This window comes from Hibiscus syriacus, unplaced genomic scaffold (genome assembly GCF_006381635.1).
Source record: "Hibiscus syriacus cultivar Baekdansim isolate YM2019G1 unplaced genomic scaffold, ASM638163v2 tig00110478_pilon, whole genome shotgun sequence".
Classification (NCBI taxonomy): Eukaryota; Viridiplantae; Streptophyta; class Magnoliopsida; order Malvales; family Malvaceae; genus Hibiscus; species Hibiscus syriacus.
In genome coordinates, this window is record NW_024062755.1 from 1,319,021 (window position 1) to 1,337,848 (window position 18,828).

General features: G+C 33.9%; 1 protein-coding gene and 1 pseudogene across 1 annotated transcript; both read right to left on the bottom strand.

Annotated features, from left to right (window-relative positions):
• Window positions 1-8,854: 8,854 nt before the first annotated feature.
• On the bottom strand, window positions 8,855-14,893 carry LOC120128320 (annotated as a pseudogene).
• A 2,921-nt stretch (window positions 14,894-17,814) lies between these two features.
• LOC120128366 (keratin, type I cytoskeletal 9-like) lies at window positions 17,815-18,828 on the bottom strand. The gene has a single exon (XM_039146052.1). It carries the CDS (start codon window positions 18,826-18,828, stop codon window positions 17,815-17,817), a length of 1,014 nt encoding a protein of 337 aa, XP_039001983.1.

Below are 18,828 nucleotides of genomic sequence, written 5' to 3' on the forward strand. Positions count from 1 at the left end.
TTCTTCTCAAACTTTTCTTTTTTCTCGAGAAAGCGATGGAAAATGCAGAGGGAAACCAATGAAACGATCTGAGCTGAGCCCTTTCTCTCCGGTTTCGGGTTCAGGGCTCGGAGCCCGCAAACTGTAAAAGAAGAAGAAAATAGGAACAGAGAGAGAGAGAGAGAGAGAATTATAATAGCGAAGTGAGTGAATATTGAGGCATGCAGAGATTAAGACAGCAATGTGTTGATGTGTCGTTGTCGTTGTCTTTGTCTTTCGCTTTCATTCTCTCTCTCTCTCTCTTAATACTTAATTGGTTTTTCTTATTTATTTTAAAACAAAAGGTAAACTATACATTTAGTATCCCAACTATTACTTTTGTTCTATTTTGGTCACTCAACTATAATTTTTTTCAAAATCATACCTAACGTGACTTTTTAATTTTATTTTGATCACCTACTGTTAAAAATTTAACAGAACTAATGATATGATATTTTTTTTTGTTTTTTTCTCAATAAAGACATAACATTATCTTATGATGGCATAACATTATCTTATGGTGACACATCAGTATCATCATTACTTTTTTAATAATGAGTGATCAAAATGAAACTAAAATTTAATATTATGTATGATTTTAAAAAAAGTTGACTGGACAAAACAGAATAAAAGTGATAGTTGGGTACTAAACTTATAGTTTACCCTAAAATAAATTCTTTTTAAATTCATTTAAGAATTAAAACTTTACAAACTATATTTTATTTTATTTTTATTGATGGGGACCACATAGTTGAGTTGGCTATTTTTAAACCATTTTCAATTTTGAAAAGTTTACTTTATTTGGCTAAATTTATAATTTTAAATATTTTGCTTGTGGATGTTAGAAAAATGTCAATTATGGAGTAGAATTATAGAGTTGTTGGAGAGATATTTCTCAATTTAGTTTTAATTTTGAGTTAGTTGATAGAATATATAAATAATATAAGGTAAATATATAATTATATTAATTTTTTAATGTTAAATTTTTTATTGAATATTAATAATCAATAATTTAATTGATATCATTAAAATAATTAATTAATCTAATTAATAGAATTTAAAAATTAATATAAGATTAAAAACTTTTTAATTAAACGATCATAAATGTAATTTACTCTATAATTAAATAGAGGTCAATATAAAATGATTTATTTTTTATCATTACAAAAAATCAAGTGTCAAGTAAAAATACATAATTATAAGGATTTTTAAAAATATATTTAGATTAAATTCATATTTTAGTAGAATTTAAATGTGAGAAAATAATTTTTATTATTAATAACCTATAGCTTTAATTATCAATTAACTTTTTTCTTACATTTTAAATATATTTTAGACAGAATCAAGTTAAAATTAAATTTAAACAATTATTTTTCGTACTTAACTGGTTTCAAACCACAAATGTCTTCGTTAAAAGCTGGTTTGGATTAAGATTTGAGATTATATTATTTTATTATTTTAAATTTGAACTACTATGTTATTTTCTGTATGAGGTTACACTGGATATTAAATCAGTGTAATACGTAATCAGGTTTATATTAATAAATTTTAAGTTTACATTATTTAATAATTTTATAAGATATATTTTTTGGCTGGTAATGGAAAGTGGAAATTTATATTACTCCATTAGGTATTAATTATTATGAATATTTAGATATAGCACTCATATTTTATTTCATTAAATTAGAAGTATAAAGCCCAATATATTTGCGTCGTCCGTATATTCATGTTCGAGTTTACATATTTCTATAATAATTAAATATAATGTATTTCTGCAGAAATTAAGAAACATCGATGCTTAAAAGAATAATTGTTACTTTTTAGAATTCTTAAGTTATAAGATGAGATCGTAATTGTGTTTTAGTTTTCATTGTCAAATTATTGTGGATCTTTAAAACAAATATTAACTTATAATCATCACATATTAATCAAAAAAATATTATATGTTTCTACAAACAAATAATTGTTTAGGAGGACGAGACATTAAATCCCTTAAGTAATATACAGTTCATACAAGTCATAAACATAAGTAATTTACAATGTGAGAAAATAATTAGAGGTGAATTTAGGGTACCCATTATAGACTCGTTTTCAATGTTACTTCTTACTTCAATGTTATTTCTTTTAACCAGATCACTCTATCGGAGGGTCAGCCTCCTATATCGTACAAATGAATGTCATTCAAGTCGTTTCTCAAATAATTAGAACAAAAGCCATTACCGTTTAATCGCTACTAAGGTCGTATATTGTATAATTGCCACTAAAATCATGGTCGATTTGCAATTTCTCGCTGGCACTTCATCATAAGTCACCTTATTCAATCAATGTTTCATTCTCGATTTGTGCTTACTTATTAAAGGTACATTATGAATGGCAACTTTTATTTTGTTCGAGTCTCATTCAATCTATTTTAGACATTAAGAAACAATAGTAATTTACGAACCTATTTTATCGTTCTTTATTGTTGATATCAATACCTATTTAGGATTATCGATACTCCTTAGCAGTATTATTGATATTAAGTTAAGCATATTAAAATAGTCATTATAATTTGGGTATCAATATTCTATCGAGTGTATTAATATTCGATGGACAATATCAATACTCTAAAATGAGTATCGATATTTTACTGTCAACTTACCCAAATATATTATGCAAATTCATACAACATCGATATCTCAAGAATGATATTGATATCAAAGTGCCAAAAAGACCTAGTTAGACTCAAGAATTCATTCTAACTTGGCCCTAAACATCCCACTTGATGTCCAAATCAATCTCTAAGGCTACAGAAATTATAACTACACCACATATATCTAGTGATGAATCTAAAAATATATTTGAGTGTGGGTACATATAAATTTTTTATAAGGGGTAATCATAAATAAAATTTTAGAATAAATACTACTAGTAAAATAAATAATAATCAAAAAAAGTTGGATCTCATGGCAGACGTTTGCCCACCTTGATATACACTTACTTTCACCATTGCATTTATCATAAATCATCAATTTATGTCACTAACTAAAACACACATCAAATATATGTTTTAACTCACAAAACACTGATTTTGGGTCCAATAGTCACCGGTAAGGGCGGACAACGATGATTGGCATTGTTAGCGTTGAGTGGCGGTCTAAGACAAAATATTTTCGACGAATTTAAGAGTCAAATTGATATTTTATTTAAACTTTAGAAGTCAAATAAAAATTAACCCTTTTACTAACATGTCATATCATTAAACTAATACGAGTTAATAGTTTAATGACCGAAATATAACCATTAATAACATAAATAACTATAATTTAATAAATCAATGACGTAAATAAAGAAAACGTAACTTTTTTAAAATCGGTGATTAAAAGTAAACAACACTGAAACAAAAACGATGATTTCAATAGTTTACCCTTGGAAATGAGTGTCATTAAGGAGAGAGATGGGTAATGGCATTTGATGCAAAGCAGATAAGAAGGTGCAGCAGACACAGATATACAATGAAATGACAGCACAACAAATATTTGACTGACTTTTACTATCAGAGCTTTTCGCATTTATTGCTCGGAAATGTTAACAAAGTTGCCCCCTCTCTCTTTTTCATGCTCCTCCATTCTACTAACAAAGGTTGGAATATAGCTTGAATCAAATATCGGGGAAATGATCACGGCAGTAATTTTAATATACGATTAAAATAAAGTATTATCAGTTTTATTATTATTTAAATAATAAAATTAATAAAAAAATTATCAGAAATATTATTATTTTTATCTGTTTTATTATTTTTTTACAAGTTTTATTATTGTTTGACATTTTATCAAAATGTTAAAAAATATTGATGTTTTAGATAAAAATAATAATGTTTTATGTAATTTTTTATCGGTTTTATTATTTAAATAATAACAAAATATGTAATATTTTTTTAATTGTATATTAATAGTGTTTCACTGTAGAATTTTTTCAAATATTGAAGGGACAAAATTATTTTATATTAAAAGAATAAATATTTATTAAGTATTTAAATTTAGAAGTTGAAAAGAGTAATTCTTATGTAATTAATATTTAAATTAAAAATACTTAAAATGTATTTATATCAAAAATTTTAGGAGGGAGATCAGCCACTCCTAATCCATATGTAGCGTTGTCCCTTAACCCTACTGTTGCTTTTATTTTGTTTAGGGTTAATTCTAATGCGGGATTCAAAAATATTTTTGATGGTGGATATTATATGTTAACAATAAAATTTTTCGTATAAGATAAATATAAATAAAATTTTAACTCTATTGTTGCTTTTATTTTGTTTAGGGTTAATTCTAATGCGGGATTCAAAAATATTTTTGATGGTGGATATTATATATTAACAATAAAAATTTTCGTATAAGATAAATATAAATAAAATTTTATGGTGAACATTATTAATAAAAATAATTAATTAATATAAAAAAGTTTAGATTTTAAGATAGACATATACTCATCCTAAAATGCATTTGTGTCCGTCACATATTAAGTCTTGAATAGAGTCAAATGAAAATTTTATTATATTATTTAAAAGTAAATATTTGATATATTTAAAAGGTTTGATAAATTAAAATAAAAAATGGAGTGTATCTTATAAAAATAGAAATTAAAATGTTATTATATATTTATAGGAATATGTTTATATATAAATATAAATTTTAAAGTTATTAATTATGTTAAAAATTAATAAAATAATTATATATATATATGTAATTTAAAAAAAAGAATTAAATAAAAATATTAAATTAAATTTGAAAATATAAGAATATAGAATCAAATACAATTTTATCTAAATATAAATTTTAATAATCATAACATAAATATTTAATTTGATTTAGTGGTTAAATGTTGTTCCTATATTAATGTTCTATATTTGAAACTAAACTTATTTTTATTTTAGAAACTATTTTACATCAACTATGATTTAACCCCTATATATATTTAACCATTAATTAAATATTGAACTTGATTTAATGATTAAGTATACTTATACGTCTAAGACGTTGTTTGATTTCACCAATTTTATTCATATTTTCTTTAATTTTCACTAATATATATATATATATATATAATATTATATCAACCATAAACCTGGTGTTGACATGAATAAGTGGTTAGATGCACTTATATTTCATGGCTCAGGTTTGATTCTCTTTGAAAGCTTTCCTATTTTTATGATTTTTCACCAACCTCATTTTATAATTTGAAAGATTAAATATATTAAATTATTTTTTAATTAAAATTATGATTAAACTAATCAAATGTATAAATAACAAGGACTAAATATACTATTATATGAATTTATTTAATTGTCATATCAACAATTCTGTTAATAGTTAAGGATCGTTGATTTGATTAAAACTAAATTAAAAGTTTAATGACCTAATTACAAAAAAAAATATTCAATGATCAAAATAAAAAATTATCTTATAATGTAATTAACTTGTAGAGTAATTCAACTTTTTTATATATTGTTAGTGTTTCATAATCATATCAATCCAATAGTATTAAACCTGACCAATCATAGCTTATATTTGACTAACATAAAATATTTATATCTGTTAATTATTTTTTTAAATGATTAGTACCGTAATAATGCATTTGAGACATGATTAAAGTATGCAGGCAAAAGGCAAGCCACCCCATTGGAAAAGCATCATTAAAATAAATAGAAAAGGTTGTGGATAGGAATATCTTATCTTTTTTTTATATATATATTGCACTAGTTTCGTGGTCTTATCTTATTAAACTACAATCATAAATAATTACATATTTTATAATGCATGAAAAATAGCCAACTTGAGCACACTTATCCAGATATAAGTATGGTCCAGATTATAGATGGGTATGCACCCTGACTTAATGGGGTTTGAGATCGATATGAGATCATAGGATAGAACATGATGCGGATGAGCCCATGGATGAGGTTTATGATGACCATAAGGATATGATATCACATGATATATGTCAATATGAGAGCTTTATGAGTCGATTATGTAGGCTTTCGGATCTTCTTGATTCATGTAGATTCACGTTTTGATGAGATGATGGCTCGACATGATGCATTGGAAGCTCGCCAGGTCTCGTTTTGGTGATGATGCATCTATATGCAACTCCCTCTGCGTCTATTCTACTCAAGAAGTGCAATCCGTAGCAGTGGTAGCTAAATCCATGGTATTGACATGTGCATTTCAAATAGTCATCATGTGAGTTTGTGAGCATAAGCAAGTGCTTGTGAAATGGCTGTCGCATTTACCTAAACAATTCAGCACAAAGTTAATGGAGAAAAAACTTGCATCGGTCGCAACTATAAAAAGGAGTTGAGACAGGCCTTGTGCACGCGTCGCACTGGATATCATCTTCGATCTCATTGCTAAAAGTGGGTGTTAAATTGTGATCATGATAAGTATATTTGATCACAATTGCAACTATAAGCTCTCCAATACTCCTTTGTTCAACAATATCAGTAATCAAATTCAAAGATTCACTCGGCACTTCTTTGGATCGCTCATCATTGTCTTCCACGGCAATTATTCCATCCCAAATTGCATCATCGGTTGCACAATTTACATGAGCAACATAATTGCAATTAGAAGCAGAACAACAGTAACTGCCATAAATCATATCAACTTCATTGTAACAAATTCTGTACATCCAACCTTCGCCTCGATTTTTTTGAAGAGAATATGAAACAGAAATCACATGATGATGTCGAGTTAGCATGATCTTGCGTGGCAATGAAATGCACTTTCTGTGGACAATAAGATTACATGCAGTACAAATATAGGGGGGTGATCTCCGGCAGTGCCACAAAAGTCGCGCATAAATATAGATATGTCCTGTCACAGAACATGATGAAAAAATAGAAATGAAAGACAGGCCATGAGCCATTTATTGGCAAATGCAGACGCACAATCTTGTGAAGTTGAGACCTCTCTGTTTGATAAACTTGATCGGAACGTGGATATACGGCATCTCCAGTGGAAGGTCAAGTTGCATTCAAGTTCTTTACATTTGAGGACCGCCCATTGCAAAGCTCACGGCATCCTTTACATGGAGGACAATTCCAGAAGTTTTTCACAAAAGTGAGTGGATGTGGATTAATGGAAAAATTGAATTTTTTTCCAAGCTTCACATATGGGAGAAGCCCAATAGGAATGATGAGAGTTATCACAATCAGCACAGTTGTAAAACCAATGACCTGTTTGTCTTTCGTTCTCGCAGAGATCGGAGTAAAGTTGAGAAGGATCAAGGATCAGAATCATCAGTGTAAGTCAGTGAAAGAGCATGTTCGTCACACTTGTACCAAGTAGTGTGTGGTAGAGTCGCACAACGTATATCTACAGTGAAATCACAATGCTTCATGCATCTATATGCAATATCTTTCCGCCATGTGTATATTTTAGTGAGACAACCACTGCAATCCCCATCAAATTTGTGGACAAGAAAGAGTGAATGCTCATGATTTGGATGCTTCAAGGTGTCTGATAATAACATACATTGAATGTCGAACTTGATTCCGAGGTCTAGGCAATCTTTTTTGTAGCATTGGTAGCTATATGCCTATATCCATGGTATTCACGAGTACAGGCATGACATTTCGAAAGATCAATAAATCCATGTGCATTTGTAAGCGTAAGCAAGTGCTTGTGAAATGGATGTTGCATTGTTCTAGGCAAATCCGCACAATCTTTACGGAGAAAAAACTTGCATTGATCGCAACTGTAAGGAGCTGAGATGGGCTTTATGCACCCATCGCACTAGATGTCATCTTTGACCTCGCTGATAAAAGTGAGTGTTAAATTATGATCATGGTAGGCATGTTTGATCTCAACCCAACCATAAGATCTCCAATACACCTTTGTTCAACAACTTCAGTAATCAAATTCGAAGATTCACTCGACGCTTCTTTGGATCTCTCATCATTGTCTTCCTAGACAATTGTTCCATCCCAAATTGCTTCATCAGTTGCATTGTGTAAATGAGCAAGATAGTCGATCAGAACTAGAACAAAAGTAACTGCCATACCTTATATCAACTTCCTTGTAACAGATTCTGCACGTCCAGTCTTCGATTTGATTTTGTCGAGGAGAAAATGAATGAGAAATTGCTTGATGATGTTGTGTTATCATGATGTTGTGTGGCAACGAAATGCAATTCCGGCGACGCCATAAAAATCACAAACAAATGGCATCTGTCTCGATATGAGCATCCACAGGTGTTCATAACTTGCATGGATGGTTGTTCGCGGTGAAGAAAAATCATCCGGAGTGAGTCTAAGTTGCAAAGAGAGCAAGAATAAACAAATCCTCCCATTGAGTTCTGCATAAATAACAGCTACAGTTCTCGGGATGAGTTGGTCGCTTTGACAAGAGAGTAAGAGAAGTCGTATGAGTGATTAATCTCAAGTGGTAGTTCACCACATTCCTTATGAAGGCTTTGACAAGAGAGTAAGAGAAGTCCTATGAGTGATTAATCTCAAGTGGTAGTTCACCACATTCCTTATGAAGGTTAAAGCTCGATTCATAGGAACAATCCGAACAGTGGTAAATTGGACCGGATAATGACTTCTTACATCCGGGACAATCATATTTGATTTGGTCGTTATGATTTTGAATGAAGAACAATGGATGAGGGTGCAAAGAAATCGGAAAATTTACAGACAGGGATGATTGAAGCGAAGCGCAGTTGATGTCGAGATCGAATTCACAAGTAGCACAAAGATAAACAGATCCCGAGAATAACCAACCACAAACTACACCTGTATTCACCATCATATGGTGCTTTTGGGGAGAAAGTAAGAGGATGTTGGGAGTAATTAAAACTTTTAAAAAATCAATAGAACAAGTAATTGAAACTGTTTGTTGACACATTGAATTGGCTAGTGTTCAAGCCCTAACACATTAAATAAAGAGTAAGAGTAAACAATGGGAACCACATCTATTAAAATGTGTAGTCATAAACAAAAGGGTGAATCCAAGCAAAATCAAGATGTGAACTCAAAAGGCTGCGGGGGCTGAGGTTCATCATCAACGGCCATTGCTGATGGCGAACTCTGTTGAGCTGCTGCTGCTGATCCACCTACTGGAGATGATGCAGATGCAGGTGCGTCTGTTAGGGAGAGTGCCTCCGGTTCGTTAGGGCATAGGTCTCTAAGAAGGACGAACCCGGATGGTGCCAGTTTCACAGGTGCATATCGGCTGTCTTCTAGAAACTTGATAACCTTCTCCTGGGCAGGAACTACTCTAGCTGGGTTGGTCAAAATCTCAAATGATGGCTCAGGCTCAGCTTTCTTCTCTGGAGGATTATCAACCTATCCAATAGAAAAAAAGGACAAACATGAATTAGAAACATCAGACAACAATGCATTTGAAGTAAGTTTGGAGCTTTTACTTTAGAATGGTAACCAAAAGTTTGCCCCAATCCTGACAGAACCCAATTACAAGTTCTGATAAATTCTACTATTCTGAAAATATGACTAGTTCCCAAAGTCCCCATTAGACAAAAGATTCAAATTCTATGATCTAATTAATTAAAAGACAGATTTAGTATTAGATATAGCCACAAAATAAGGATAACTTGATGAATCTTACCTGCATAGGTTCCCCATCCTTCTCGCCGGTTGATTTCCCTTTCCCAGAATTTGGAGCAGAAGATGGGACCTCTGCCGTGGATGATTTCTCGGCATTTGCCTTTTGTTCGGCCTCTTTCTTAGCCCTAGCTTTTTCCTTTGCCGATGTTGACAGGACAGCAGTTGGAAGTTTGACCGCTGATGTAGTGGTGGGTACAGTAGTTGGTTTTGGATACTCAAAAAGCGAAGGTTTTGCATGTGATAAGAACTCGAACTTTGGAACTTTCAGGTCATAGTTCAGTCCAATAAAAGCTGTGGGTGAGAACGACAAGCTAACAAAATAAATGAGTGGATACCAATACCAAAATTGGCTAAAAACAGCAAGACCAACAACCGCAGTGACTTTGTCATGCTTCGTCTTCGAAAGCAATCTTATGGTTACATTTCTTCCACCAGCATCAAGGATACCAGAGGCCAAGATTGCTCCCATCTTGCTCATTGTGTCTTCATGCTTATCAAGTATAATTTTTTCTAGTTGACGCCTAGAAAAAGGGGATATAAAGCAATACAGACTGAGAATTGCTACACACCAGAGGAAAGGAACGATAAGAACCAAATAGGATAATAGCATACCTGAATGTCCCGACACGGGAATCACTGGCTTCATTGATCTGGATCATGACCATAGCCATTGCAATGTGGGCACCTTGACGAACAAAATCCACAACATCTGATGTCAAGGGTTCTAGTAACGATATGGCTTCGTTCAATCCAGTGCCGGCACATGAAATACCCACTGCAAGTGCCGCACCATATCGAACATGGGGGTTGTAAGACTTGGCCAGTAAGGAAACAATTCGAGGAGTCTGCAGTTTTGATCAGAGAAACCAGTGAGATTTCAAGAAATTCATAGACCAATGACTGACCAAAAGGTACTACACCATTTGAACAACACATAAAAAGGTGCAACAAACATTAATCACACAGAGCTGAGGAAAGACAGCACCAACCTGCTCTGGCTCTGAGTAAAGGACAAACCCCAGTGCTAAGACAGCAGTTCTCCTAACATCATCACTCACATCTGATACGGCAAAATGCAGCAACTGACGAATAGCCTTGTTGTTTGCAGTTCCCCTATAAGCCAAAGCTATGGCATACATACCACCATATCGTATTATAGGATCTTGATCCCAAGTCATCTGCTCAATTAATGTATCTGCTTCTTCTTACCTTCCATAAACTGTAAGAGCTATCCCTAATGCTAAACCCCTGAAAACATAGATAAACAAAGAGGTAAGACCACTGATGGGATAGACCCAGTCCAACATCAGGATTACAAAACCAAACCTTACCTGATAATTTTTTCATGTTGTGTCTCATGTGCATAAGCAAGCATCTCACCTGCCTTCTTGCTAGCAGTTCCAACCATAAGCAAACCAATACTGATGCCAGCAGCTTCACCGGCAACAGCACTGTCAGTATAAAGAACACTTTTGACGTCTTCATAGATTTCTTCATCAGCAGTTCCTAGAGCTGCCAAACCAAGTCCTAAGCATGCACCATGCTGGATAACCTACATAAATTTTTACCCAATGTTTTATTTCACCTTTACTCCAGGGTAATGCTATTTCTTCAGCAATTGGATTAATTCAACTCTCCCAAATGACAGAGGTAGGAAAAAACAAATTGATGATCATTATATCATAGGCCAAGGAAATCATATACCTCAGCATTAGTTCTATCAAAAAAAAATATACCTCAACATTAGTTCTGCGTAGGCTATCACGAAGGAATTGCTTAATGCCCTCGCCATGGTTGGCATGAATAAAACCCAAAGCATATAATGCTCCACCTTCAGAATATGGACTCCCACCACCTCCAGCCCCACCCTGTGGCAGATATGGAGCCATTAGAGACCTCCCTTGCTGCAGATGTCCTCTGTGAATAACACCAAGCCCAGCTGTTGCACTGAATTTAGCCCAATTCGTAGCTCTACTCAGCCAGTCCTGATGATAACTAAAACAGTAAGCAGACACAAGATGACAATTAGCCTAAACAGCGAATAAATATACGGCAAGACAAATTTTTACCAGATTGTCCCTCAAGAAAGTATCAACAGTTGTCCCAGCATGCATTATAGCATTAGCATAGATTGTAGCGCTGTGACAAACACTATTCCTCATTTCAACAGACTGCTTTATCTTCTTCAAAATTAATAGATCCGATCTAAGACAAAGAACAATCAGTTAACGATTTTGAGGGAAAAAATAATAAAATAAAAATTTAGTTCCACCAAAGGTAATACAAAAGAAATTGATGCCTCACTTGTTGTGACTGTACAAGAATTGTAGAGTCAACTGTATTGAGGTCTCTCCAGACAATATTCCTTTGATTTTTGTCAGCCTCTCAATATACAAAGCTTCTTTAGGATCTGCTTCATGCACATTTGTAGCAATAGCAGAAGATTCATCTGTCATTTGAACATCCTCCAGAGCAGTAGAATTTTTATTTTCAGCCGGAGCAGGGTCGGCGGATCCCGTCTGTATTGGTTCTGAATGTAGAGATTTGGGAGCAGAGAGGTGATCTCTTACATTTAAGAGAAAAGCCTGTTGCTCATTCTCCACAAGATTGAATGCAACCTGGAAAGCCAAAAGAGCATCCTCCTTATTTTCAGAACGGAGAAGTTTCTCCAATATTTTCGCGACACCTTCAGGTTCATCCAAGAACATTAGGCACTGAGAAGTGCTCAAATAGTCAGGAGAAGGAAGTTGTTGGTACACTTTAACGAGAAGCCGAAGCACCTGAAAGAACCAAATATTTACTGGCATTACAGATCTTGTGGGAATTTGCTAGGTTGCATCGAAATTCCCCAAAAAAGGGAGCGGCTAATAAAGGAATACAAATATTCTTTAACAAATAGTAGCAATGGCATTTCATAACTTTTATGGACTACTAAAGTAACCCCTTACCTCACGACGAAATTCTCGGCGATATATAAAAGAATGAGAAACATTAGTGCAATATGCTAAGGTAGTATGAAAATTTTCACTTCTTGTTATTGCTTCCTCAAGTTTATCCAGTCTCCAGCACTCGATTGCAATTCCCATCGCTTGTTGGTATTTTCTATCCATAATGCACCTAAACAAAACAATATCAAAACATTAGCTAGAATAACTCCAAAATACTCAATCAGGTAAGAAAGCAAGCTCTACAATCTACATACTTTTCCAGCATTCTCTCCACAATCTTCTCCAATCTAGTATCAACCTTTGCTGCTTCATCACTTGATTCAGCTGCCTTCGACCGAAAGCTAGCATATTCATCGATTTGCCTTGGCTGAAATCAAGAGCATAATTAGTCATTTTCTTGGAATAAAAATTCAAAACAAAAGAAATATAATATAATCAACAAGCAAACATTTAGGCTTTCCTTAACCCTCAGGTGCAGCAAAATAAAATCATAACAAACATACTAATGGATTTCAATTAACTAAACTGTTATTACGATCATGAGATGTATCAGATTAAACAAAGTTCTTACCTAGGAGAGTATGAACATAATCGGAATCCTCTGAAATATCAAAAAGCGGGCCAGCGCCAAGAGCATAAGACAATGAATCATTGAGTTCACCCAAGTAAAAGAAGACCTGGTGAAAAGAACAATTTAACCCAAATAACTAAAAGACAACAAAGTAAAATGAAGTTCAATTAGAATGAAGGCCACTACTTTTATCACTTCTCATGTATAAACTGTAAATGCAATACAAACAACATTCCCCAAATCAAACGACAGCTTTGCTCTGACATGATACCGTCCAATGAATTTTATAATTTTACATAAGATTGTATAGATAGATATAGTCAGTAAATGTATAAAATTAGTGATTTTTTAAATAAGAAACCAAAATCTTATAACATGCAAGTATCAACACTGACAAGAATTAACCAATACAAACTGGTAATTCTGGTACAGGCCAATACAACTATGGACCATTACAAAAGCCAATGGTATGATACCGGTGCCATTTCGTTTAATCTTTAAAACCGATACTGGTAAAATGCCAACAAGATTGATCCCATGTCTATTGTTGAATACTCGGAACTGAAGTTGATAATTTGATATTATTCTCATCATTAGTAGTAAAGATAGTAAATGAAACCATTAAAAAAATAGATAAATCGAAGAGAGCTTCAATAAGACTACCTTTTTTTTTGCACATATTGGCCTTAACAAAACAAAAAGCACCTAGTCATAGAGGCACAACACAATGCACGCCTTAACAGCTCTATACTAACATGGACAAACATATACATACAGACTGAGAGGGAAAAGACAGGACCTTTGAGACAAGGAGCGCAGCAAGTTGTCTCTGATTCTGGCCAAATTCTTCATCTTCATAAAGGCTTTCTCTGAAAAACAAAAGCATAATATCAGTTCTCACATCCAAAACTCATTATAATCACTCCAATTACATGCCACATAATTAGGTACTATCTAAGCGTAATTTTTGTAAAGCGGATGAATGAAGGCAAACCTAAATATCCCCAACCTTTCTTCCCCTTCCTAGTTCCTCCACAGCTCAAAAAACACATTAAAACAGCACTTAGTTTACAGGAAAATTTCAGAAGTCACCATAGCACACACATTACAGAATAATATATTTTTTCTAACAAGATAATTTCTTTTAATTCTTCCTAACCTGAAAATTATAAATCTTTTGCAAAACATATAACTTGACTAATGCAAATTGCAAACAATAACATATACCCATAAAAACTGCTACAATTTAGTTGAATCTTAAATTTCACCCTTTAGCAGCTAAACCCTAATTTGAGAAACCAAAAATTCGAAACATTCCCAAATCTCCTCAAACAAGTGAAACGGCTCAAGCATACCAAAATTCCAAATTCACACCCTTAATTAACTAAATTTAAACTAAACTCTCATTTTTCTCTACAAAAGCTAAACCAAAACATCGAAATTATCTTTCTTCACTTTGTTCCATTCAAAGTTCCCACCCACCAAATCAAACAAACAATAAAACCTAAACCCAGACTAACTAGAAAAATAAAACAACAAAAAAAACGAAGAAATTAAAGCTTACATTATAGGAACTATGGTGGAGATCTCTGGCCAAAATTGATCAACGAACCCAATTAGATTAGAGAGAGCATGTAACTTCAACTGAGGATTGCTCTCGTTAAGCATCGCCAGTAAGCCTCCAGCCGAGCTGACCATCGTCGCCGCTACCGCCGCCATTACTATTCTTGCCCCAAAATTTTAAAAAAAAAATAACAAACTTTTGTCGGGATTCTTCAATAACAAAAGAAGGGGAAAAAGGGGCTAAATTGTTACTCTGTGTATTTTTTTCGGTAAAAGTGAATCGTCGGCGATACTGATATTAACCCCAACGAGCAAGCGACGACTGAGGAAGAAATTAAAAATGTTTGCTTCTGTAAAAATTTTAAAAAAAAATTGATGTTTTTATAGGGAGCTTTGAATCCAGCAGAAAGAGGTAAAGAAATCAACTTTTCTTTGAAGTTTTAATTAGATTGAAATTGTTTAAATACACTATTAGGCCCTTAGATTTACCATTCTCCAAATTTCTCCTCTTGATTTTTCTTTTTTTCAATTAATTTACTTCAATTTTTTGTACAAATCATGATTGTCTCTATCTAAGCAAATATTATTTTTTCGAGTCGAATAAAATCATAAGAATTAAAAAATTCTTTAATCGAATAAAATTATAAATAAAGATTATTTTTATCGAGTTAAATAAGATCATAAGTATGATAATACAGTCCGATAAAGTATATAATAAAAATTGATATCATATCGATGAACTTGATATATTAGGCAAACCATGCTTATTATTGTTAATATGTGAATTCAGTATAAAACCGAGCAAATGACTATTATATCAGTGAACAATATATGCTTCTGATTGTTCCGACAAACATTTTCGAAAAATTTTGATGTGTTAAGATGTGTAAGCATGCTACGATTAAGTATCGCAAACAATCGATTTGTTTTAAATTAATTTTATCTGAGAATTGAGCATTTTAAAGTGAGATGGACAAAATTAAGATATTACATTAATAAATAATATTCGATTGATACTAAATACTGATATTAATATTCATAATTCAACTTGTGAACTTCTCACAAATGGTCTGCGAAAGACTAATAAAATCTTTTATTTAGCGTTTCCCCCCAATAAAAAAAATGTGAAACACAATCTATCAACTGCTGTTATTTGTAAAGGAATGTAACAAGATTTTATGATTAATTTGTTCCCATTGATAACGTGCTTTAATTGCCACGACCAAATCCTCCTCCATTGCCGAATCCTCCTCCCAATTTCCTTCTAAAACCAAAATTAGCTTGACCAGTATAGTAGTACTAGTGCCCCGTTTCTACTAACATTAACTTGACCACTGCCACCACCACTTTTACTAATATTAGCTTCAACCTTACCGATGGCACTAGCACCACTATTTTCACCAACATTAACTTAACTACTATCAGAAGCACTAACATCGTCATTTCCTCCAGTTTTTGCTTCACCAGTACCAATAATACTAGCATCACCATGTCCACTAACATTAGCTTGACCATTGCCAGAAGGACTAACACCACCACTTCCACCAATATTAACTTCACCTTTGCCAGTGGCACTAGCACCACCACTTCCATCAACATTAGTGTGACCATTACCTAGGGGTGTTCATTCGGTTAAAACCGAACCGAACCGAAATACCCAACTGAATTAACCGAATTTTTTTTTTCTTTAATCGTTAACCGAACCGAACTTTTTTATGAAAGTATTAACTGAACCGAATAAATTTCGGTTAATTCGATTAATTTTCGAATTAACCGAATTTTTTTAAAATTTTAGAATTTAATATTTTTAATTAAAAAAACAGTTTAGGCAGAAATCAAGGTAGTGCTGCCTCACCCATGCTCCACTACACCATACTCCACCTGCCATCTCATGCCCATACCTTAAACAAAAAGGCAGAAAAAAATTATAACCGAGGAAATTGCAACGGATTTAAGACTAGTACCATGAGTCTTGGTGCAGATGTTATTGTATTTTCTTAGTGTTGTGGAAAAGAGGTAAAGCGGTTAGTCTTTGTTAATATTTCTAGGCCAGTATAATATTTGTTAATTCGGTTCGGTCGGTTAACCGAATTGGTTCGAAAATTTGAACACCCCTACCATTACCAGAAGCACTAATGTTTCCATTTGCGCCAGTTTTAGCTTCACCATTACCAGTAGTACTAGCATTGCAATGAGCACTAGCATTATCTTGACCATTGCCAGAAGCACTAGCACCACTACTTACACCAATATTAGCTTTACTCTTGTCGATGGCACTAGCACCACCATTTCCACCAACATTAGCTTGACCATTATCAGAGGCATTGATATTGTCACGTACACCAACATTACCTTGACTGTTATTGGAAGAACTGACGTCGCCACTTCCTCTAGTTTTAGCTTCACACTTACCAGTAGCGCTAACATTACCTTGACTGCTATTGGAAGCACTGACGTCGCCACTTCCTCTAGTTTTAGCTTCACCCTTACCAGTAGCACTAGTATTAGCGCTACCACACCACCAACCTTAGCTTGACCATTGCCAGAAGCACTAGTACAATCACTTCCACCAATATTAGCTTTACCTTTGTCGATAGCACTAGCACCAACACTTCCACCATCATTAGCTTGACCATTTCCACTTATTTTGGCTTCACCCTTTTCAATAGAACTAGCACTGCCTCGTCCACCAACTTTAGCTTGATCATTTCTAGAAGCACTAGCATTGACACTATCACCAATTTTAGTTTCACCCTTTCTAGTAGAACTAGCACTGCTACTTTTATGAACATTAACTTGACCACTACCGAAAGCACTAGTTCTTTCATTTCCGCTAATTTTTGCTTCACCCTTGTCAGTAGAACTAGCACTACTATGCCTACCAACTTTAACTTGACCATTGGTAGAAGTAGTAGCACTTCCCTTTCCACCAACATTAGCTTGACCATGGCCAGAAGAACTAACGATGCCACTTCCACTAGTTTTTTTACCCTTTGCATTAAGGTTAGCTCCACCACCTCCCCCCCCCCCCCCCAACATTTCCATTGCTCGCTACTTGCCATTCTATTTTTCCTTCAAATGCACCCTTGACCCCTCTTTTAAAGGTAGTTTCACCATGCCCTTTTACCCCAAATATTAGCTTGACCACTATTAGAAGCACTAGTTCCACCACTTCGATCAATTTTAGCTTCACCTTTCCTGGTAGAACTAGTATCACCAGTTCTACCAACATTGGTTCTTCCCTTTCCAATGGTTTTGGCATCACCATTGTCAGTAGAACTAGCACTACCACGTCCATCAACTTTAGCTTGACCATTGCTAGAAACACTAACATTATCCCTTCCACTAACATTAGCTTGACCATAACTAGAAGCACTAGTGGCACCACTTCCACTAGTTTTAACTTCACCCTTTGCATTAAGTTTAGTGCCACCACCTCCACCAATAGTTCCATCGACTGCTACTTGTCCTCCTATTTTTCCTTTAAATCCACATTTATCCCCCACTTTTCCTCTTATTTTCCCTTCAAATGCACCCTTAGCCCCTCCTTTAAAGGTAGTTTCATAGTGCTCTTCTGCTCCAATTGTGACACGAGTTCTACTAACATTAGCTTTACTACCAGAAGAATTAGTTCTTCCATTTCCACTAATTTTGGATTCGCCCTTGTTAGTAGAACTAGCACTGCTACGTCCATCAACTTTAGCTTGACCATTGCTTGAAGCACTAGTACCACCCCTTCCACCAATTTTGACTTCATCCTTGTCGGTAGAACTAGCACCACCATGTCCACCAACTGTAGCTTGACTATTGCTACAATCACTAACACCGCCTTCTCCACTAACAATAGCTTGACCATGGCCAGAAGCACTAGTGCCACCAACTTTAACTTGACTATTTCTAGAAGCATTAGCACCGCCTCTTCCACCAACAATAGCTTGACAATGAGCAGAAGCACTAGAGCCACCACCTCCACCAATTTTAGCTTGACTATTGCTAGAAGCACTAGCACCGCCTCTTCCAGCAACAATAGTTTGACCATGGCCATAAGCACTAGCGCTACCACCTCCACTAACTTTAGCTTGATTATTGCTAGAAGCACTAGCACCGCTAAGGATTATATACAT